This window comes from Oryzias latipes, chromosome 4, assembly GCF_002234675.1.
Source record: "Oryzias latipes chromosome 4, ASM223467v1".
Classification (NCBI taxonomy): Eukaryota; Metazoa; Chordata; class Actinopteri; order Beloniformes; family Adrianichthyidae; genus Oryzias; species Oryzias latipes.
The window spans coordinates 9,107,016-9,131,368 of record NC_019862.2 but is presented as its reverse complement, the minus strand read 5'-3'; the positions used below and the strand labels follow the sequence as shown (position 1 = coordinate 9,131,368).

At 37.2% G+C, this 24,353-nt stretch overlaps 2 protein-coding genes across 3 annotated transcripts; both read right to left on the bottom strand.

The window, feature by feature from the left end:
• Nucleotides 1-1,088: 1,088 nt before the first annotated feature.
• Nucleotides 1,089-16,268, bottom strand: mcoln2 (mucolipin 2). Of its 2 annotated transcripts, XM_004067731.4 has the most exons (14): nt 16,033-16,268; nt 15,450-15,603; nt 13,383-13,556; nt 12,746-12,902; nt 11,861-11,939; nt 11,694-11,790; nt 11,505-11,604; nt 11,093-11,205; nt 10,763-10,912; nt 9,158-9,259; nt 8,851-8,973; nt 6,578-6,784; nt 4,713-4,846; nt 1,089-1,468 (listed from the first exon to the last, which is right to left on the bottom strand). In XM_004067731.4, exons 1-14 carry the CDS (start codon nt 16,074-16,076, stop codon nt 1,432-1,434), a joined length of 1,671 nt encoding a protein of 556 aa, XP_004067779.1. In that variant the 5' UTR covers nt 16,077-16,268; the 3' UTR covers nt 1,089-1,431. The 2 variants fall into 2 exon arrangements, with proteins under 2 accessions (XP_004067779.1, XP_020557949.1); XM_020702290.2 differs by lacking the exon at nt 13,383-13,556.
• Nucleotides 16,269-16,786: 518 nt separating this feature from the next.
• Nucleotides 16,787-23,301, bottom strand: clcc1 (chloride channel CLIC like 1). Its single transcript, XM_004067862.4, has 10 exons — nt 22,843-23,301; nt 22,653-22,748; nt 21,580-21,690; nt 21,213-21,434; nt 20,473-20,613; nt 20,295-20,394; nt 19,342-19,439; nt 18,863-19,009; nt 18,240-18,785; nt 16,787-18,008 (listed from the first exon to the last, which is right to left on the bottom strand). The coding sequence occupies exons 1-10, from the start codon at nt 22,972-22,974 to the stop codon at nt 17,904-17,906; spliced, it is 1,698 nt and encodes a 565-aa protein (XP_004067910.1). The 5' UTR covers nt 22,975-23,301; the 3' UTR covers nt 16,787-17,903.
• Between the last annotated feature and the right edge of the window lie 1,052 nt (nt 23,302-24,353).

Here is a 24,353-nt window from a genome sequence, read left to right as displayed (position 1 = left end):
AACTTATTTCAATCAAATTTCCCTATTTACCAAAACACACTTTGAATACCCACTCCAACGAAAATTGTGTTTTTGGTGTTATTAACATTCTCTTGTGGCATTTTTTTTTCTTCATAATAATAGACCTATATGGGGAAAATTAAGCTTTAAATTGCATTTGAGTATTTCTTTATTAAAATCGTTGTGAATGGCGAGCAGATGAAAAAATGCAGTTGGAAAAAGTCTGTACAGTCGTTGGGCCACAAGCTCCGTGCTCCGCTCCATTCTGATGCATCCACTTGCAGACAAATAGATCCATGTACGTCTTTTTTTCTCGTTTAAGCTGGCATCTGGCAAAAACTTTACACTGGATAGAGCTGATATCGTCATTTTTGTTTCACAACTAAATGTTAGGTGAGGGGTGTGAGGGGCTGTAAGGTAGCAGGAGAGTGTAAACAAAGGGATAATGGGAAATTAGGCTTATTTTGCACCAACGGTCCAACTCACAACTCTGAGGGAAGTTTCTAGTGCTGCTTTGCAGAAAATAGAAACTAGAAAACAATTTTTTGAATTTTACTTAAAAATGGGATAATTATCATGAAAAGACCACTGGGAACATTTTTAGATCAATAGATCTTTTCATGATCCAAGTTTATTTTAAAACAACTTTTGGGCTTTTCTGTTACTTTTTAATGTAAGAGTTTATAATTTTCCACATTTAAAGTTTCAATCACTACATGCATAAAACACTGGATCAAATCCCTATAAAATAAAGTGTAAATAATGATGGTTGACTCACAATCTGATCGATTGGGCCTTAAACTGGGCAACTAAATGGCAACATTTTTGCGGTGCTGCTTCTAAAGTAAATTTATGGAGAGCACTTATTCTTCAGAGCTTTAGGTAACAGCAGTGTTGACGGGGAGATAACAGGTCTTACATTAAACACATTTTCCATTGTCTGCTGTTGTCAATGTAGGATTCCCTGTTCCAGCTTGTTCACATGTTGACAGATTTTGTGATAAACTTAATTGCTCCTGTGAATCTGAGGTTTTCTTCTGAACACCCCCCCAACTCAAAAATGTTACTGTAAATGAAAGACACAAATGTAGGTTTTACTGCAATCTTTACTTCAGTTTACAAGTTATATCAGATGCTATAGCACTTGAAGAGTAGAACAACACTTCAGTTTTCTGGCATTTAAATTCTTTAAAAATGTCTGAATATTACCTTTATTTCTAGTTTTTATATCATCTTCTTTTTTCCCCAGCTTGGACTCATGTCCATCTCTGAAACTTGAGGTCCAGTTTCATGTCCCTGAGGAAAGTCGTCCTCTTCTTCATTGATCTACGAGTGTATATTGACATTTTCCAACGTCTTGCACTGAAGTCGAGTTAAGTCAATATCAGAGTCAGATCCTAACTTCGTCCTCCACCAAACACCTCATCTCTGTCAGCTTATGAGTATGATGTCGTCATTTACTGGAAAACTGAAACAACAAAGACAACATTTAAAAATAAAGCAACATGAATGCACACTGAAGTCAAAGCCATTGCGAAGAATCATTTTTGAAGCATCTGTATGCTCAGACTTTAATATTGGAATACCAATATTTAATTTTACTTTCAGCAACATTTAAGGTACTTGGACTTTTAAACATAATGTTTGTTTTTTTTACTGATTTCTTTAAGAACTAGCTACCACTTTGGTGTTGTGCAGGAAAAAAAAGGCATCAATACATCACTTCCTATTTGGCAACTTTGCTACTAAATTTCATCTGCTTTAATAGAATATTAACATTTTGCATATTTGTGATTGCGTATTTGTATTAAACAGTACTTTGTGAATGTAAGTGGACATTAACACTTAAATCTCAAACCTGCTACAATATTACATTTTAAGTTTGTTCCAGAAAACAGTTCAGCTGGTTTTGTTGTGCATTAATGCCTTTAAACTTTTACCATATAGTTCAAATACCAGCTGTGCCCATTTAATTATTTTTCTCTAAAATTTCACTTCCTTCACCACATGAGCATTATAAGGATGTAAATATACACAACAATGTTATGAACATTGACACTACTGTCCTGCAACTTTTGTCTTATTGATACTGGACTAATTTATTACACGCCATTTTAAACAAGCTGTATGAACTACATTTACACCCTTCACATTTAAATGTCTCAGTGAGTAAAACTTAGTAATATCCCTTTCAAAATTGAGTTCCATTTATTAAAAAAAGGATTATTTAAAGTAACTTTTTATTTTTCCAAGAACCTTTTTTAATGTAAACCATACTCTCATGTTGTTACCCATTTTATGTCATTTTATAAAAGTGCGAAACAAATTTGCACCCCTTTTAGTCAGGACTTTTGTTTCCTCCTTCTCACTTCCTAAAAGTCCTGCACAGAAAAAACCGATTGTTACTTTCACAAAAGCAAAAAACACATGTGGCAAAGCTGCTTTCAGCCACAAAAACCTGCATCAGTACAGACAGTATAAGAATGCAAGTGTTAGCATTTATTGCTTTACATATCCTTTAACCAATTATTCTATTTCCTTTTTTACTATTAAGGGGCCAATCATAGTTTTACCACAGTAATGGCTTTATCTTTACCCCACTACTTCTTACCCATTTTCCCATATTTACTCCATTTATGAGCATTAGTCTGCAGTATGGTGGGTTGATTGTAAATCACTTTGTTTCACATTTAATTAATCTGAAATGTGTTTTCAAATTAGTTGTACCACTAACATATCTATCCAATAAACAAGATTAGTGGGCAAATATCATAAATTGGCTGCAAATGATAAATAAAGCAATGAGAGCGTCAAGTGCTGATTTGGCTTCAGAATAGAGGTTTAAGTATATTTTTTAGTGTTAACAGAGAGAACTTTTATTAGAAAAAAGCTGGCAATTGTGTGTTGAACACGGAGGACATAGATAGTAATACAAATTAATAAATAAAAACAAGTGCAATGCAACATTTGTGTATTTTCACTCTGTAAATCATCACAGGACTACTAATGACAATGTATCCATCTAATAGGCTACGAGAGGTTTTTGTTCATCACAGCATTACATAATGAGCATGTAACTGAAACTTCACTTCCTAAAGCACTTTAGCATCTAGAGGAGTGAATTACAGATTATCCAAAGACAGATAATGGCACAAGGAAAGACTCAAGAGAACCCAGGCGTTACGGTCTGGTAAAAAGAAAAAAGAAAAGAAAACGATACAGTGATGGGATCCTTCTTTAAAGGGAAGAACAGATTTTTTATTTATTTAAAAAAATCCTGCTGCACATTCAAAAAAAAATAAACCAAAACAAAGGAAATTGTGTTGAAATTTGTGGCTCATGCTCACAACATGACTTAATGTTTTGTGCATCGTTTACAAGAAAGTGACACCTCAGCAGCGAGAAGGGAGCGGATGCACAAATCTACTCAGCATATGAGTCATAGACACTTTTTAAATTAAAGAATAGAATTACCGTTTGTCATTTTCATCATTTTGAATCACGTAAGTTGAGCCAAATGGACACTTTAGATTTCCTTTAGTTTCTAACAAAATTATAAATTGGTGAAGACAGGAAAGGGTGAATTGACTCACATCAGTCAGTACTCTTTTAAAGTTTCATCCAAACGATGACAGAAGGAAAACTACAATTACAATTCAAGTTAAAATGCTTGCAGATTTTCCTTCTCCCACTAAACCGGTATACCGTTACAAAGCTCCTGTGATTCCTCACAAGTGTCTAGCTCGACTTGTTTATCTGGAAGATACAGCAGATAGGGGGCAGAGGGAGAGAAGGGGAAGGTGGTGGTTGTTGTTTTGTGTTTTGGGGGGGGGGGGGCTCTTCCCAGTGTTCAGCCTCCAGCTTCTCTGTAATCAGCCCATCACTGGGTGTGTCTGCATAGCTCCCACCACTAATTTCATTGCTGTGACACTGGGTAAGACTAAGCCAAACCACAGCGTGGAGGAAACCTCACTGCCTGCTGATGATAGGGATTCGCTCACGCAAAAGGAATGCACAGAAAACACTGACAAACACCAAAATAATAGTGTATTTTGTGGTACACACAAGGTGCAAGCTAAGCCAAATAGTTTACACCCCAATCTAGATCAAGCTAATTGGGGATTCATTTAATTGCACCCAAATTTTTCTGTGGGAGAATTTTAATAAACCCTCTGTGCAGTTTCCAGGCTTTTCACACAATGACTCTTTGCTTTCTTGGAAATGAAAACAAAAAAAAAAAAAAGTCCACCTCAGGGCTGCCATAAAGGCAGCGGCATAAGATTACAGCCTCTTTATATCAGCCTAATGCTCTTCCAGGTAATTCATACAGGTTCCAGCAGCTCTTGCAGGAACAAAGCATTCAGTTTTATCACAGCTTTCAACCTTGGATTTCTAAGTCATGCTCCAAGAAGCGTCACATGCTTTAATATCACTGACTGCTAGAGCAAGATTTTTAACCAACTTCCCTTTTTGAATTCCTCTGAAAAAGAAGTTGCCACTTTACCGCACAGATGTCTGTTCGTTTTTTTTTGTCAGATTGAGAAAAACTACGGTGGCTGTTCGTGTAGCCTCCAAGTTTAGCCACAAGTGACGACTATAGTGAAATTTTGACAGCGCAATAACCCTCCACTGCACGCCAACACCAGCATTTACAACACGATAGACACAAATATTTTTAAAGCTTGATCAAATCAGAGGGAGAGCTGTCGTACCGTTTGCAGCAGCAAAACGTGGAGCATTTTGGCTCAACGTCTTTCTCGCTGAAGTCGTCAACAACAGGAAAATCTTTGTGTTCTCTGAGGAACTTTTGCAGGTCTGTCAGCGGGAAACCATCACTTTGGTATTTCTGTAAGCAAGGAGAAGGAAAAGCAGCATGTTCAAAGTTGTTAGGCATGACCCTTCAGGCCATGTTTGAGCCAGAGATCATACTTCTTAACTTGAAAGAGGGACAAAAAAAAGTTCTCATTTATATGATAGAATAATCAATTCTGATTAGCTGCAGGGTGTCCATTAAAAAATGACAACATACCCCCAAAACAGAAGTTCCAGTTCACATTGCACTGGCCTAAATGCCAGTTAGTAACCGGAACAACATAAACGGACATTTGTTCTAAAAATTGTCACAACAGCAAGTCAGTAGAAAAGTCCTCTGTCCTTCCATGTGATGGACATGCCAGTATTTCTCGGATTTTCCCATCAACAGCAAAGATTCCTTTAATTTTAAGTAGTTTGTTACTTGTCTTGCTAACTTTATGCTTGAAACACAGTGAATTTATGAGTAATTTTAACATTAATTAACACAAACACCCACTTTCTCCACGGAGCTAGCGGTGATCAGCTAAAAGCTTTCCCTTTTTTATGCACAATATGGACATCCATCTTTGGAGAAAATTCAGATGTTATCATGCATGAAACGCAGCCACTCTGCTTAGGTCTGCTCTAGGTTGATGTCATGAAATGGGCGGCACCCACAAGAAATGAAAGGCGGAGCCTCAGAGATCGAGTAGTCTTACTTCCTGGTAGGAAAATGAACAGCGAAAATAAATCATATTTTATAAGAAAGTTGTTCTTTAGTGTGTCAAAGGTAATACATCACATATATGTGGATATAGTTTACTCTGAAAAGCTCAAGAAAAGCATGATACAGGCCCTTTAAGAGAGTACTGGAAACGATTTTACAAGTGATCAAAAGAGGATATGAGTGGGATTTTAAAGTATTCATATTTGATTGAATATTTATGTCCTTCATAAGTGACCATGGTGGATGCGGGATAATGCCTGGCAAGGTGACCATTATAAGAATACTCTATTCTGTTTGCCTGCTGGGTATGCATTAAAGAAGTGATAACCCACAGTGATAATACTCACCTAAAAAAGAGGTTCCGCTCACATAGCTTAAGTGTTCTGCATCACTGAGCTGGCTTCTTTAAAACAAGCTTTTGCTTCATCAACTGTACAAAAAAAAAACGGTAAGAGGTGAACTTTCTCTCTGAACTGATGCTTTAATGCTTTATTTAACCTATCGTGACGATCAGCATGGATATCACTTTCCTTTGCAGCTGCAGGTTGGTGCTGGCTCATGGAAACATGACAACACGCCACACCACGTAACAAAAAGTTACCTTTTTGTGGGAAAAAAAGCTATCTAAACCAGGAAAAAAAAAAAATCAAGAATAAAGCACTACAGATGGATGGAATATTTATTTATTTTTTAAGTGACCATGGTATAAGCGGGTTTGTGGCCTTCAAGGTGTGCATTATCAGAAATTAACCCACGCCGTAGAAGCCTGAACCCTCCGACTGATGTTGCACGCTTATTCCTTTCACAGTGGTCACCTCGCCAGGCATTATCCCTTACTTATTCACCCTATAGCTCCACTAAAGTTTAGCAGACCCCTGAAGTTTTGATGACCAAAAAGACAAAGAAATGTGACTTACTAGCATTGACTGTGGACTAACAATGAAAGTGAACGGTCACAAGATGATGTGTGTCTTTAACGGTGTCCGTTTGAAGTGTGAGAGAGGAATGTGAAAGGAAAGACAGGACTGTTCATCTCACTCAGCTCTGCTTTCTTACCTTGATGGTTTCATATGAGTCAGTGATGAGGGCAATGAAGAGAGACAACACCATGTAGATGAAGAGGGAGATGAAGGAGTAGAGGTACGCCCGACTGAAAAGCCACACTAAAATGTTTTTGTCCTTGAGCTGGGCGAAGGTGGTGAACATGTCATCACCGTTCAGGAGAGAAAACAGGCACTCCGCCACACGGCTCAAACCCTCGAACTAAAACATAAAAACAGACGAAAAGTCATGTGAATCTCACAGAACTTTAAAAATGTATAAGTTATCTACGTATGTAAAAGTAAATAATATAGTTTGGCAAATTATTTTGAAAGTATTTTAGCATGTTTTAACGATTCCTTCCCCCCTAATAACACCCTGAAATCACAACCTCCATTTAATGTGTTCCCAGAAACCTAACTGGGTACTAAAGACTGTGTTTGGGCATGTTTAGGCCCTGCCGCAAATACCAAAACATGAGTTTTTACAAGAACAAAGTTACAAGGTGGATTAAAAAAAAAAAAGAATTTAAACAGTAAATAGGAGCTAGAAGAAGAAAAAAAGGTGCCATGAATAAGAGATGAACAGTAAGGAGAGCTTGAAAGCTTTAGACCTGTGCATTATGACAACTTAACAGTCACTTTAGAACTTGATAGCATGTAAAAACCACATCCTCCTGCAGATCCAAAAGACAGCACTTAACGATGTGTGGAGAGGCGAGTCCTATAACATCCTCTGTTTATTCTTTTAGTAAACACTCAGAGCATCCTGAAAGAGCTGACACTAAACTGTGAGGGACTACCCCAACCACCTAAAGGTAAATATCCTGAGTTTGGATATCTGACTGCAGCTGCTAGGAACTGAAATGGTTTTTCAAAACTGCTTCCAGGAAAGCTGTACTGTCAGTCAAACAAGGTTTTCAAAAGTCAAAACAAAACTAAAAAAGCACCGCGAAATGACTCAGTGTCGATACCAATAGGCGACCAGTAGGGGTGTCACGATTCATTTCAAGAACTAGTCGATTCATACCATAATTTGTAGTTGATGATATGATTCAGAGTAGATGTCGGTTCATTTTGAACAATCCGATTCACGGATAGAAAAATCTATCCAGAACAACAAAACTTTAACCAGTGTGACTCAGAGAGAAATACCTGGATACTAAATAGTGCAGGTGAAGTTTTCCACATTCCTTGTATTTCCTCAAGGTAATCATGTGTAAATTAAATGATAGAGTGAGGTGGAAAAGGATGATTCGCTGTGGCGACCCCTGATGGGAAAAGCCGAAAGAGAAAGAAGAAGAATCATGTGTAAATTAACTACGTGAACAAGCAAACAAGTAAACAAGAATTAAGGGTAAATCCATTCACATTTTAGTTTCATAAAGTTCACCCCACTGTTGTTTTTCCACATCAAAATAATCAAAAGGGAACCTTCTGCCACACTGTGTGGTTGCATGTCTTTGCTAAATTCAAAGTGTTTCCACACATTGGACTGGAATGATGGACTGATCATTTTTTTCTGTCATCGTGTGTGTTGTCCACTGTGATGCACTTGGTTGTTTTTACATTATAGTAAAATAAACCTACTGTGCCTAATCCAAATGGTATTTTCCAATATTGATTATGAATCGATTTACTTAATTTGAAATTATTTTATAATGGTATAGGTGAATTCAATTAACAATACAACAATTAACAACTTGCCTCAGATCAATCTAGTTGGATAAATCCATTTACCGATGAATCGTTACACCCCTGGTGACAATACAGCAACCTCAAAAGAGGGTTCCAATTTAACAATGGGTATTTTCATCCATGGAGCTGGTTGTTCTCCTGATTTTAGTCTTAAGGTTGGTTTTCACTGAAGTCCTTCACACGGTTCACAAACCTTCATTTAATGATCATGTCCAGCCCAGAATATTAGTTATTTATTGTTAACCTTTTCTTTTCGTGGTCATTTACACAAATTTTCTTTGGTCATGCAACTAAAGCCAAAGAACCACAAGGAAAACAGCCACTGACACCTGGTGGAGATATTGTGGAGTTACAGCAGCATAACATCTTCGAAAAGAAGAATTATAACATGTCAAACTCAAACTTTATTACACACACAGTATGATTCTAAAATTGTAAGTTTTAGGGATTTTCTTGATTTTGTCTATATTTGCATAAATATCACCTCAAAAATGTAACTGTTGCACTATTTTTTACTTTTCATGATTGTATCATGAACACTCAAGCACTTTTCCACTATGTTCCTGCCCTCCATAGTTCTGCTAGTGTTACCTTCTCGTGATACGGGCCCAGTACAATCCATCCGCAGAATGTGTAGCCGAGGTAGATCATGCCAGCACAGCAGCAGAAACGTAAAACTTTGGGGAATGCTGCTTTCATGGTTAAAATCAGGACCTAAAACAATGAATATGTCACAGATATGATCATTTTAATGCAACAGGGTGGAAGGATTATTACATGTGATGCTATAAAATAATGCTATTAAATTTGGCATTTATTTCCACAACTTGCATCTGCAATTTATGCAATTTTCAAATAAATTTGGATTAGGTAATTATGAAAAATAAATGATACTCACATTATATTTCTGAAAGTATCCCAGGTATCTAATAACTCCAACCCATACCAACAACGTAGATGTGCCCAGGAAAATGCTGCACACATCATAACTTGTAAGACTCTAAAGAAAAGGGGAAAGATTATAAAGATAGATATGTACAGAGTACAAGTTATTATTTCTATTACAGATCTAAATGGTAATTTTAAACTATGACTTCTAACAATGTTCTAGAAAGCAAATAAGGAATTGCAAAAAACAAGTAATCACAAAACTGTTGTTAATGATGGACCAATAAGCCATAAATACTTGATTTCTTCCTCTTTCCATATTTGATTACTTCTCATCTTTTGCAGAAAGTTGTCAGGTTAGAGTGACTAGAGCTAAATCTGTGCAACAATCATAGGAACAGTCCAATACTCCAAAGGAATCATAATAGGTTAAAGTTGCATTTGTATATTACATTGATACATCATATATTTCCTGTCATACTTGTACTTTCAACTGCCTGTCCAGGACCAGAGTCGCAAATTTGGTTTTATCCCTGTGGTGAAATGACGATAAATATAAATCCTTCAGATATTGAAAGTAAAAAGCGTCATTTTAAAAAACATTTTACTTGATGGATATAGAGTGCAAACAGGTCTTTACGTAATCCAGTCCTTTGCTTCCAAAGGGCAAACAGTAAAGATTGTTTAACAGCTGCAGTATGCATGAGTTTATTACAACTTTCATTAATAAATAACTGACTTCTGATTTTAAAATCCTGCTTTCTTTATATGGATCTCCTTTAAGAATCAACAAATCCAAATACTCCTGTGGCCCTAAACAGGGTTTTGAGTCATATTTTCCTGTTCTTTTGGGTTATCATTGCTGTACATTTGAATTCTGACCTAAGCATAATCAGTTTTAGGTACAATGTTGCTGGAAAAGGGCCTAATTTTCTAATTTCAATGAACAACTAAATGCTTAATTCTCCCTCCCTTCATGCTTACATGTGAAAACTACACTTGTCTCGTCTCTGAGAAAAGGAAGCAGTGTAGTTTTACACAGCTTTGGGTAATTCTGACTGGGCCACACTGGGAGAAAAGTTCAAAAATCTGGCCATCTTGTGTGTTTATGGTGTTGTAACTAAGACAAAGTGCTATGGATCTTCTTTAAGTACCAAAGAATCCAAATACTCCTGTGACTCTAAACAGGGTTTTGAGCATTTGAGTCATGTTTTCCTGTCCCTTTGGATCATCTTTAATGGATAAATGAATTCTGGTTTAAGCATCTTCAGTTTCAAGTACAGTGTTATGAAAAAGGACCTACAAATCTGTCCGTTTTGTGTGTTTATTGCATTGTAACTGAAGTACATGCTGTGTGACTAAGACACCACCTTCCTTTACTGAATGTGTGCTTTCCAGAAGGACTTTGTTCAAAGCGGTTGCATAATTTTAAGGCTTCTCTGAGTTGACGTTGTAAAATTAGACAAATTACTTGTAATATGTCAACCAAATCCCTTAAATGCATTGTTAAATCATGTGTTGGTTTTGAGAAAGAAAAGAAAAAAACATCGGGTTTTAAAATTTTAAAATTTGGTTCGCATAAAAAGTAATAAAACAAACTGGGCGGTCAGCATACCTTTGCTTGTATTTCCATCTTCAGTATGGAGCCAATAATAGTCAATACGTCACTGACAATGACCAGCACATACCAGCCATTCAGAAACTCTTTTTGGTCGTCCTCACACACTTTACGGTCAAAGTGTTCTTGGAAGAACTGTGAGAACCGCTGGATGACAAGAAAAAAAAATGCAGACTTCATTATTGTGCATGGAAATAAGAAAATCAATATCTTACATTCCAACAAAGTTTAAACTAGTTCAGAAAATATTGAACTTAAAAAAATAAAAGAGGGGAAGATGCACTCTATTTAAGTTTTGCATCATATGTGTGCAACAGAATAACTGACCTGAAGCAACCTGACTGCCAGGATGATAGAGCGCGTGCACAGCGTGGTTGATATGATGCAAACCAGGATGACAAAGCCATCAAACACCAGCAGATAATGTGTGTTCTTCTGAGCTGAAACAGAAAAACGCAAAGACTTCAGAAAGAGGGTTTTATCTGTCCCACAACTCAGACAGACTACAGATAAACCAAGCACAGGAGAAAACGCCCCATTTTTGGCAAAAAGAAAATACGTACAAACTGATGTAAAGTGGGTAAAGGAGCATTTTTGTCTCTAATGTATATAAGACTTAGTTTAAGTCTGTTTTTTAACTCACACATGCAAAGAAACCAAAGTGTGTTTGGATTTCTCTGTGTTTTCTTATCATTTTATCATAAATATTTCATTTTGTACTTGTAGAAATATTTCTTACCTGTGCCAGATATCTTCCAGTCTTGACATGCACTGCTCTCGGCATCTATGTCCAGGTAGAGTTTCACTTTTCCACTATGAGACTCGTTATCAAAAGTGATCTAAGGATAAAATAAAAAGGAATAGCGGCATAATGGATGCAGTTTTGTCAGTTTTACAAGTCCATCAGTACACTGAAGTCAATCTATACCATAACATAGAAGGAGTAGCAGTCAGGCAGCTCCCGGGAACGAACTGTCTGAAGGTTGATTCCTTTCAAATTAAAGGTCACTTTGATGTTAACAAGCCTAAAAAAATAAAAGTATGTTAAATAATGACTTTACAGATGTATCAACAGATGAAGAAAAACAATATTACCTATAAAAGTCCAGATCAAAAAAGGAGGAGTTCTGCTTCCTCCACTGATTTGCAGTCCTTGGATCATGTTCCATGCAAACTAAAAGAAGCAGTATTAAAAAAGAATTTATTATCAACATAACATCAGAGTATTTTATTTAAAGACCCACTCCGATCAAAATTGAGTTTTTGGTGCTTTTAAATTGTTATCGTAGAATTTTTCTCAGAATGTAAGACATAAAAATAAAATTAAGATTACATTTTTATTTCTGAGTATTTCTTTATTTAAATCGTGATGAATCAAAAATCAGATGTTAAAAATGCTACTTGGAAAAGAGCAGATTTTTTACATAGAAACTACACCAGGCAGGTCACAAGCTCCCTGATCCGCTCCATTCTGATGCATCCACTTGCAGACAAATAGATCCACATACATCTTTGTTTTCCTCATCTGAGCTGGCTCCAAACTGTACGGCTGGATAGCTCTGATATCGCTCACCATTTTTGTTGAACCGCTAATGTTAGGTTTGCGGTGTGAGGGGCTTTAAGCTACAGGGAGAGACTGTAAACAAAGGGGTCATGGGAAGTCAGGCCAGGTTTACGCCGCACCAACAGTCCTGACCACAATGCACCGATTTTCTATATGCCGAAAAAATGAAAAACCTATCCAAAAAAAATAAAAATAAATAATGAATCACTGGGAACGCTTGTACAGTAGATCAAAAGATGATTGGAGTGGGTCTTTAAAGTGTGCTGATGTTCATAACTTATTTTTCTGTGACCTTTTGACTGAAAGTACCTTGAATTCTTTAATACTTCTGGAATAATTCAATACTTTCACTTACAAAGCAGGTAGTTTAAAATTTACAATAAGGTTAAAAAAAAAAAAAAAAAAAAAGAACATACGTGTCTCTAACTGGGCATCAATATCATAAGCCTCATCTGATGGCTTCAAACTGCCCCGCTTGTAGTACTCCTTACAGACGGTTAAGGGCAGAAGAAGGCCATCTTCATCTTCAGCATAGCTGATGGCGCCCACAGAGAGTTCACCCAGCTGGCTGTACTGTAAACATCAGAGCATGATTTGGACAGGCCTCATTCAGAAATGCAATGGCTTGGATCAAAACTGGTAAAGTGTATCAGATTTATTATCTGTCAGCCAAACGTTAAAAGATCTAATGTGGTTCTAATCTGTGCTAAACTAAATTCTTCAACTGAACTGGTTTGTACATACAAACAGAACACTTTAAAATCAGTGCCACTTAAATAGGTTTTCTACAGACTCTCCTGCAAACATTTCCAGCCCTAAATGTTTTCATGAAGGTAACATCAGTCAATTATACCATAAAAGCAAATGAAAAAGTCAGGAGACTTTATCCCAGCAGGTGTAAAACCTTCCTGTATTTCAGCAGAGAACGGGGGTTACACAACTGTAATTAGAGTCAGTGGTGACCATCTTAGAAACAACTGAGTCTCTGCATTCTTTCACAATCATTTTCTACAGCTTTCAATAAAGGGATGAGATTCCAGTAGGTTGACTTGCCTGATCAAGAACATAAAATAGGCTGTCATAGACATCCCTCTGTGTGTAGACAGCTATGGAGAAGTCATCCTCATCCACCCCACTGTAGCCCTTTATAAAAAGGTTTTTCAGAGCCATTGTGTTTTCTTCTTTATAGGACACCACCAGCTGGTTGTTGAGGCCAAAAAAGACAAGCTGTGAAATAAGAGACATCTCTCACTTTTGAGTCATAAAACTACTTTCTGTTTAAAGTTCGGTCCTTTTTAAATGTTTTATTTTTTTTTTAATCTGATACAATTTGTAATTATGATAACATTTTGGAGAAAAATGTAAAGATAATTAAAGGCATGAGCTGCATCTTTCCCTTGCAGGAGCTGCCCGCCCCATTGGTCCCCTCCTGACACGCCCTTACTGGCTTTGAGACTGATAAACAGCTTTCACCCACCCCTTCAACCCCTGCCACCCTGTTCAGAAATGTGCAGAACATGTTCATGAAAAACAAAATACTTTTTTTCAAAATGGTGGCTTTTCTGTTGGTTTTCTCTCCATAACAACCACATTATTTATTCTTTTTGTCTCCTGGGGGTGACAAACAGGTGTCTGCAAAAGTGAAACCTTTGGATTTCCTTGGCCCACATTCCTAATGTGTTCCTATTGTATGTTATTTTGTTCCGTTCAGCTTGAGCCAGGGATTCGTGCATTACATTTTCACATTATTCCAGTGAAAAATGTGCGAGCTACAGGGGAACGCCACTATTGTGAACTAGACATGCTGACGCAGTTTCAAATCTACAACTTCTAAATTCTAACATTTTTTTAAGAGTACCGCCCGATGACGCTCCAGAGGTTATGAGGCGATAGATCCAAATTTAAATTTTGTTGAAGGTATTCAGGTATTCAGCTTGTAAAGCTGTCCGAATCCACAATCTCCAAATCAAGTGCCTTTAAAAGTATCCCAGAAGTAATTATAAATATTAAATTAAATAAAAAATAAAAGAAAACAAAAAGGGGTTTACACAAATTTACACCCTGGATACATAACCTCTTTAATAATAGTAAAACCTGTCCAACACAAAAGGCCTTCAGCTCTCATCTGTTCGCTCAGTTGTTGGACAGAACAAGTTGAAGAGGAGAAAATAAAAAAATTAAAATTAAAAAAAGGAATATCCCAGAAGTCTCTGCGGAAAACCAGTGAAGATCGATATTCCATATATTGGTCAATATAGACCACAATGCATTGCGTTTGAAAGAATTTTTATCTGAAAAAAAGTTGTTTTTTCTAAATCATCCAAGTTTTCATCATAAGAACACAGTGGATTCACAAACAGTCTTCATAAAATGTTTATTAAATTAAGTTTCTTTGGTAAATTAGTGATGTCATATTTGCCATTAAAAAACAAAGTGAGCATGATGTCAAAATTGCTTTTAAATTCCAGAATACGACAAAGCCTTCTAGTATTTATGGAGTAGGAAGGGAAATTAGACATTGCTAAGGGAATTTTTTTCTAATATTTCAAAATGGCGGCCTCTTCCAAAAGGTCAAAGGTCAAATAGCCTTTCATTATGGTTTTAGACCTAACCTAATGACGTATGTGAAGTTTTGTGAAGATTGCTCGAAACTAAAGTTTTCTTTTCCAAAATGGTGCAAAAGTGTGAAAAGAAAAAAAAAGCCAAATTTCAAATTTTACCACAAAAAAAAAATGGACGCCAAGCCATTGGTCCTATGGCCATCCCATAATAATTTCAAAATCTTCTCATAGTCCTGACACGTGAGTTTTGGCTTCATTCACTGATTTTAAACTATTTTTGATGGTTTCTGCTGCTGTCAAGTCATCATTTTTGGGAGGGTTGGTTGTGCAAGTGTTGCTGAATTTTTTAAGGATGTGGCGGGGGTCAAGTTTTGCATCAAGTGCACAACAAGAAAGAAGAATTGCAAAAACTACAGTCCTTGTGGTCAGGACTGCTGCAGCCCATAATGAAAGTAAATCTGCTTTGAATTCAGCTCTAAAACATAAAATGAATTTAAAAAGTGAAATTCTGAAGATATGAAGCAGATTCCACAAATCCCAGGAGCAATTTCAGACATACTTGTGTGGTGATCATGACGATTTTTAGGATCTGGACTCCCATCTTCCAGGGAATGTGTCGTCGGGCTCTGTACTTCTCACAGGGGCTCATGAAGTAATACTTCAGGTCATCTCGCAGCCTCTCTTCTCTGATGACCTCTGGAGTCAGAGCAGAGCTGCAGCAAATGAAGAAACATCAGTCAAAAACTGCTCTCCTAACTTCCTGTTTCTGCTCTTTTTACTGTCATCCAGCTGTCAAGAGGAATTAAGCAACCTCAACACCGTTTTTACTCCCTCGTTTGTTTGTTTTTAATACAGAATGCTGAAGTGTAGCACAGAGCCTTCATTCAGGCTGCTGGATTCAAGTCCAAGGTCTCTGTCTGTGGCTCAATATTTCCCCAACTGTCAACCAGACAGAACGAAGAAAGAAATCCTCCTTTGAAGTTAATAAATGTGAACAATAGTTTACAGATTGAAGTGTGATGTAATTATAGCCACACCGAGGCTGTTTTAGAAACTTTAAAGCAGCAGATTAACGCAAAAAGAAAGCGAGTTTTAAGACTAAACAACACTCCAGCGCTTCTGATGTAGAAAAACACGCTTACCTGAACGAGTTGCTTCTTTCCAGATAACGGACCAGCAGCTCCATGACTGCATTTATAAAAACGAGCCAGTTCGTTGTTAATATTTTAAATAATCGAGTATTTTGACGTGACGGACGGAAAGCTGGCTGCTTAGTTTCTGAGCGATCACGAAGCTTCCCGGCAGCCAATCAGGAAATGACTTTCAGGCGGTGCGCTTTCTGCGGGACAGCTGCGGGGTGACACGCTTTCAAAGAAGCAGCTTCACGGTGTCTGTGCGGTGAGGGAGGGCAAAACACGCAAAATGACGCAGGTTCCAGAGTTAAACCAATGGTTTGGCTCATTAGGAAAATCGTGCGTAAAAAGTGTTGTTTTTTCCTTCTTAAAGGAGTAGATTTTTTTTTTATTTCATTACATTTTAATTTATATAATTGTAAAAGTCTATGGTGGCAACACCACAGAGTAATCCTTTTGTGACACCTTCTGGCTCATTTCCAAAATGTCAACTGTCAAAAAAATTAAAGTTGACACAACAAGTGGAAGTTGGAGTATTTTTCTGTGAAATATAAAACAAGGTTAATTGGTTACTCTAACTTGTCCATAATGAGTGTGCATGGGGGTGTGATTGTGGCCCTGTGACAGACTGGTGACCTGTCCAGCATATCCCCTGCCTATAGGCTCAGCAGCCCTGTGACCCCGAAAGAGAAAAAAAAGGTTTAGAAGATAAATGAATGAATATGAAACAACTGAATTTGCCTAATATGCCAAGAGACTGCAGCTGTTTTCAGGGACTTTAATAACAAGACGAGACATGCATCTGTGTCAATCTAACTGGGAAGGGGTGGTGCATTGTGAAATTCACAGTAGGTGAGTCAGTTTGTTGCCTCAGTAGTGCCTCCCAGAGGGCAACAGGTCAAACAAGTCCGAGCCAGGGTGTGATCTGCCCTTGATGATGTTCCAGCTCCTGCTGAGGCAGCGTGGGAGTAGATGTCAGTCAGGGAGAGGGGAGGGCGTCCAATGATCTTCTGAGCTGTCTCTACGACCCTCTGCAGGCTTTCCTTATCCAGGACGGTGCAGCTGCCAAACCAAACTGTTGTGCAGATCCTCTCTTCATGCTCCCCATGGATATGGAGGGGGGCTGGGTCGGTGCCATGCTTCCTGATGATCTCCCTGATTTTGCTGGTGTTTAGAGTAAGATTGTTCTCTGAAGACCAGGTTGTCAGCTTCAGGACCTCCTCTCTGTAGGCAGACTCATCACCTCTGGGGATGAGTCCAACCACTGTGGTGTCGTCACCAACTTGATGATGCAGTTATGGTGTGGGCTGGACTGCAGGAATATGCTTTAATGCGTATTATTTACAAATATTTCAACATTTCAAATTTACAAGAACATAATTTGTATGCTTAACTTTGAAATTTACAAAAAAATATCATAAATGTTATAACATTTTAAATTCCTTTTCAGTTTCAAAAACCATTTATTTGGAATTTTATAAAAATCCCCTAAATATTGTGAAAAGCACAATTCACTTGATCGCTTGAACTGAAAGATATTTTGAACATTAAAGACACATTTTTTATTATCATTTATTATTCATATACCGCACTCTGAAAAAACCCAATAATTTCAATTTAGCTTTAAAATCAAAAGTATTGATTTGATTAAAAATAATATTTTAACCCTTTTTATTTATTTTTTTAATTTCAAAATATTTCCAGTTACTGCAAAGCAGCTATTAGTAACAATATATAATATTTTGAACCCAACTCACTTTTAAAAAACGAACCACAAAAGTATTTGATGATTCTCTGATGACCAAATTCTCCCCCCCCCCCAATTCCTTTCCTTGATAATGTCTTTAAAAAAAACTTTCAGGACCGTTTCTCACAGAAGTCTACAGTCCGTCTGTTGGACGCACGTCCTCAACCGGAGTCCCCACCGTCTCAATTTGTCTCAGCAAAGCAGAGGTGGTGGCATCGTCTGCTGGAGCTCCAGCATCCTGCAGGGTCAGATTTTAAAAGACATTTAGTAACAAAAGCAAAATATACAAACCTAAAAAAGCTTTGGCATCAAACCTATTTTAGAGTTTCATATTCAATTAAAAACAACCAGTAAATGTATTAATTCTATATTACATATTCATGGTTCACTATGTATGTACGAAAAAATGTAGGTAAAATAGTACTTTATACTGAACATTTAGTGTTTTAAGCTGTTTTAAAGAACTCACCTGAACTTCATGCTCTGCAGGCTGCCTTTCTGTCGCCTCAGAATTGTCAGCTGCGTCTTCCTCATTGGGATTCATTCCAGAAAAATCCTTCAACTGTGGACTTTTTGACTGCTCTGAATTTGATTGGTTTTTCTTGGGTTTTGACTGAGCTGTGTCAGCAGCGTCTCCGCCTGCTTCCACGTCCTTTGCTGGTTCTGACTGCTGGTTTTCAGGCTCCGTCACAGCAGACGTTCGCTCTTCTTCAAGAATGGCTCCAGCCGGAGGAGAGTCCACCTCAGTTCTAGCAGATCTTAGTGTCTCCACAGAAACTGGTCCTCGCCTCTGATGAATATGGTTCCTTTCCACTCTGGCATTGTTGGCTCGATCCCTTGGGTCAAACCTAAGTGGAGGTTGAGCCCTAACTTCATCGTTAGCTTGATCTTCAATCCTCCTTGGATTTAGCTGTGGTTGCTCAATCACTGGATGAGGCGTCTCCCTTTGAGGACGTCTAAAAGGTGCCAGAATGCCATGCCGGAAAACTGCCTGCACAGTGCCATACACCAACACCTGGGAGACAGCCACATGCATATCACATATGTGTAGATTTGTCACTTTTCATGAGCATTATTGAATGTTATCCTTACCAAAATGGAGAGAGTGATGACGATGAGGACTGGTATCTGCAGAGTAACTGGCAGATCTTTCAGGAGGGCTCGAAGAAACTCACTGATTCCCTGACCAAAGTGCTTCAAAGGTTCTGTGATGAAGGTTGTAATTGTCATAGTGATTGCCTAAAAGAAATGAAAATAAAAAAGGAATGTTTTTTGTAACATGTAACTTTACATACAAACACGCAATCGAGACTATAAAAATAAACTGCATGCATTTAATTATTTACAAAAGACTAGTTACCAACACTGAGTTAAAGTAGGGTTTTTATAGAAAACGTCTTGTGAGTGCCCCCTTGTGGCAAGATGGTAAAACTGTTTTTTATCTGAAAAAATAGGAAGACTAAAATTACCACAAAGCACCTCTTTAACTCACAATTTGGGGGGGTAAACGCTTCACATTCCTGCTCAGCCAGAGTAGACACTCACAGGCACCAATGAGAACAGTAACTCACCTTCATTGGAGGAACCAGCAGGATGGGGTTGACCATGAGAACCTCGTGGTATTCCTTACAGGGATCATCCTGAAGAGTCCATGTGCTTCTGTACCACTCTGTGGGTAAATGCAGAATCATCTACAAATGTCCAAAAAGAAACACACAATACATTTCGATAATACACTAAGGTATGTATGGGTCAAGAGGAGGATTAGGGTGACTTTGTTTCTGAAATATATTTGCCCAAGGAGCAGAAAATGCTTGTTTATTTTTAGGCACATTTTGAATCACTATAGCTCTTTTAATCAATTTCTAACTTGTTTTTGTACAAATGTTTTGATGGAGCCATTTTTGTTGACACAAATTCACAATTGTTGCTGAAAAAGCAAAATTACGGTACACAGCAACACACTCCTTAAGTATCCAACCTGCTGTTTGAAAAATAACTTACATTTCCCAACATATCTACAGTTAATATGAAATTAGCTACAGACATGAATGGAGATCATCATCTAACAGCTTCATCCACCTCTAAGTCATGTTTAAATATTTGCTTATTTACTTTTGATCAGAATTGCTTTTAGTTTATGACCCTCCCACAGCCCTCAGTTGCTCAGATGCAGATATGCTGGTGGTCCCCAAGGTCAGAACCAAAACCCACGGCGATGCCTCATTCCAGCACTGTGGACAAACTCAAGACTCGTCTTTTTGGCTTAGATTAATTGGTTCTTATTTCCTCAAGTTTAAACTTGATTTATAGACTTTTTCATGTCTGTGAGGGGGCTTTTATTATAATATAATGGTAAAATATACTGTTGTTTACCATTATTATTTATGTATTTTATGTAAAGCACTTTTAGATGTTCTGCAACAAGTTCCTTATAAATAAAGTTGAATTGGAATAGGAATTTTGTCAATAAATATAAGACTTTAATAAAGTGAAAGCTGTTCTTTAATGTACATTTATTTACCTTTCACGCTGTCAATCCAGGTAATCTCCTTGAGTCCACTGCATTTCGCATAGTCTTTGTCCATCTTCACTAAATTGTTTTTGTGCTTAGCAAAGGCAATCTAGACAAACAACAAGACGTCTCATTCACATGCCGTTTAAAAAAAAACTCAACCCAGAATGGAGGGAGTCGCTCTTACCTTATAAAGATAGAACCAGTTCCAGATAATGCTGACAAAAAAGCAGATCATAAACATTCTTGTAACCTGTAAAAACCAGGAGACGACTGACCACATCTCTGTACAGATGATTGCTATCACGATCAAAATAAATCCTCCAATCTGAAAGAGAGAGACATTCATCACTATGTGCACATAATAATAATAATAAAAAAACATTTACTTACTTGGGTGCTTTTTAAACTATTAATTGTAATCAGATTGATCGTAAAAGTCATGAATTGACTTTCCTTTAAAATATTGTTTTGTTTTGTTTTTTAAATATTAGGTTAATTTTATATTTTAAAATTGACTATTATTTTATATAAGTTCCACCTTTGTTGAATTCCTGCTATTATTTAAAAGAAAAAGCTTTAAATTACAAAACAAGACTGGTTTTAAGTGGAAATTTGAAAATTAAATTATTATAAAGTTAAATCACTTCAAATCGAATGAAGAATTTGTGAATCGAATGATTGAATTTTGACCAGAAGAATAACAATCTTTAAAAAACGATATCAGTTTTTGGCATTTAAAGTTTTATTTTATTAAAATAAACAATCAGTGTTTTTGCTCTGATAAATCAATGCAGAGTTGACCTTCACTTTGCTTTTGTGTTTTTACTGCAGTTGTTTGCAGAAAACATGACATTAGGTGTGAACTGCAAAGTCTAGGTTTTCAGAAGATAAAGCAAAAACATTCTGGCAAATGGATGGAGTCACCTTTAGTACAGTGTCAAGCTCTACACCAAAGGTGTCCTCAAAACGCCAAATCCAGGCTTCATAATTCTGAGGTCTAAGATCCACCAGAATCTGGCTTAAAGCATTGTCCAGAGCCCCAGTTCTCCACTGGTCTTCAGTGTCCAAAAATAACTTGATCTCTGTTATGGCTTGTTTGGATAACTTAATGCTGGCATCATATGTACCATCTTCAGGCTGAGAAGCCTAAAGGGAAAATGGAAAATACCTGTTAGAAAGCATAAAATTTTTTAATTTATTCAATTATTGAATGTTTTTAGTGGATTACAAGAGAAAGATTGACAGAACAAAGTCATCGTCGTGCATCGAATGCTTGAGATCACAGACTCACCCCACCAAACCTGTTTACTTCATTTAGGAGTCTGTTTAGGAACCTCTTGAAGACGGATGTGCATGAAAGTTGCTGGGACATGATCTTGATTTGATTCTTTTGCTTTCCAATCTAAAAGACATTTAAAATGAGTTTAATACAGATGCACCTAAAATAAAATTTGGCTTATTCTGTGGCCAGTAATGTTAGGTTGGGGTTGTAAAGGGGCAGTAAGCAAGAGGGCGAGAGTGTAAGCAAAGGGATGACGGGAACTGAGTGATGGCTCACTACCACACCAACAGTCCCACCCACAACTAAGAGACAAATTCCTGATGAACTCCTGCCACTCTGGAGAAACTATGACCTAGAAAACGACTCAGGTTTTTGGATTTGGCCTAAAGACAGCATCATCATAATTAAAAGACCACTGTGAAAAGATATCTAAACATGATTAGAGTGGGACTTATAAGAATAACTGTACGTAGTTAATAGACTGCAGACTTATTGGTTCTTCTGTTATCAGACACGGTTGTCTTTTTACATACCCGACATGTTTCGATGGACATTTTCCGTCTTCGTCAGAGTCGTCATCAGATGGCAGTGTGTGACATATATATACACAGTTGATTGTGACTGAGGCTGCCAAAGCGACTCCGCACACTACCATCGGATGACAACTCCAACGAAGACGTCCGTCGGAACATGTCAGGTATGTGAAAAACAACAATCCATTTCTGATAACAGAAGAACCAAGAAGTAATACAGACACTATGAACTATACAGACCACAGACTTACATTTATATAACATTTTCAATTGGTGATTTTTATGAAGGAAAAAGTGTGCATACACTCAAAAAGGTTTGAAAAACAAGAACCAGGAAGAACAAGGCCATAGATTATATAACATGACTCATTTCTAACTCGTTCAGCACTGGGGGAAACACACTTATTAGATCTACTTGTGGTATAAATTCTTAGCACTTTTAACTGAAGGTCTGAAGAAGGCAATCTGTTCTATTGGCAGAACCTGGAACCAGAACCAAACAGGGTAAAGCTGCTCCTTTGATTCATGTATGAAAGCTCAAACACGAACCTGTTTCTGTAGATCTGTGACCTGTTGGTTACAGTGGGGCACAGGCTGGTTTGCCTTCTCCCTTTGCTGGGGATCAGCAGCACCATTGGTTTGTGACTGTGGGGCAAATAAGATGAACTAAATATCAAAAACCTTAAGTCGTTTCAAAGAAATTGGATTTCTTTACGAACATCCCACGTCCACCACCAACCTCAGAGTTCTTCATTGTTTTGGTGCTCGGGTCGTAGTTTAGCATGTCGAACGGGTCGACCCACTCGCGGTTAACTGGCTGTCCCATATTGGACAGAACCAGACTGCAGGACAACAAAACCAACCAGAGCATCTTCTCTGGAGACCATTAATTTAATGATTAATTTCCTAAAAACGATGGATGGTGGCGAGCTAGCATATGCCTGGCTATTTCAAGCAAACAAAAAAGAACAGCATAAGGCTTAATAAGCTAAGTATGCCGTCCGAGTTTGGCTTCTGAGTATAAGAGATGCTTACTTATCTGAACTTTTTTTTTAATTCCGTCTAAAGAAGAAAAAAGGTTAATAGTTTAAAAAAAAGGTTTTGCTTTGCAAAAATAATATTTTATGCTTTTAAAATTATACACTTCTGGTTGGAACTAGCTAGCTACTGCGGGAAGAAGAAAACTACGGAAGCCGAAATTTCCTCTTCTCTTTTTTTAACAGCAGAACACCTCTAAGGTTTGTTCATTTGTTTTAACTTTAAAATATCCTGCTAACATTTCTCTTGACCTATCTTGATCACAATAAATATTTATAAAAAATCATAATAATTATTTTAAAAAGTAAACACAAACTATGTACTCCGAAAAGCCTCACGGGTAATGTAGTTACAGGGATATTTCCCAATTAAGCTGAAATTAAGCGTAAAATAATTCACTTAGTAGGAGTTGTTGCTTACACCTACAAATTGCCGAAAAAAATAGTGTGTGAATAGAATAGAATAAATTGGAAAAGAATAGAATAGAATAGGAATTTGTGAGTGTCATAAAAAGAAATCCACCCAATATTGAATTTGGTTTGAGTAAAACCCAAAACTAGATCAGACAGACAACAGAAACACGTGCAGTTTAATGTTGATTGCTCCAAAGTGCAACTATAGGACTATAAAAAATATATTGACCTTAGCACTAGACTTGTGGAACTGGTATACCACATATGATAGAATAGATAGAAATGTTCACCTGTTTTAAATACAATCTGGTTATTCTGCATCCTCTCCAATTCCAATTCAACACACGCAAAAAACAGATTCAACCAGCAACTCAAATAAATTACCACCATCCATGAGCACCATTTTGTTTAGAACAACTTCTTAAAATAAATACAGTCTGTAACAAAGCATATAACATATGTAATAGCACATATAATTTCAAAATATTTTTGTATTTCAAAATTAAAAGGACATTATATGTTTGCCTTATCTTGGACATTATCAAAAACATTTATTTTGGAGCTCAGAAATGATTTAATATTTTTAAATTCTCTTTAGGGTTGCATGGTGGAGTGGTTAGGACTCTCTCCTCACAGCGAGAAAGCCCTGGTTCAAATCCTAGCAGGGACCTTTATGTGTGGAGTTAGCATGTTCTCCCCATGCATGCATGGGTTTTCTCTGGGCGCTCCTCCCACAGTCAAAACATGCTTCATACAATAAAAAGTGTCCCTAGGTATGTGTGTGGGAGTGACTGTGAAA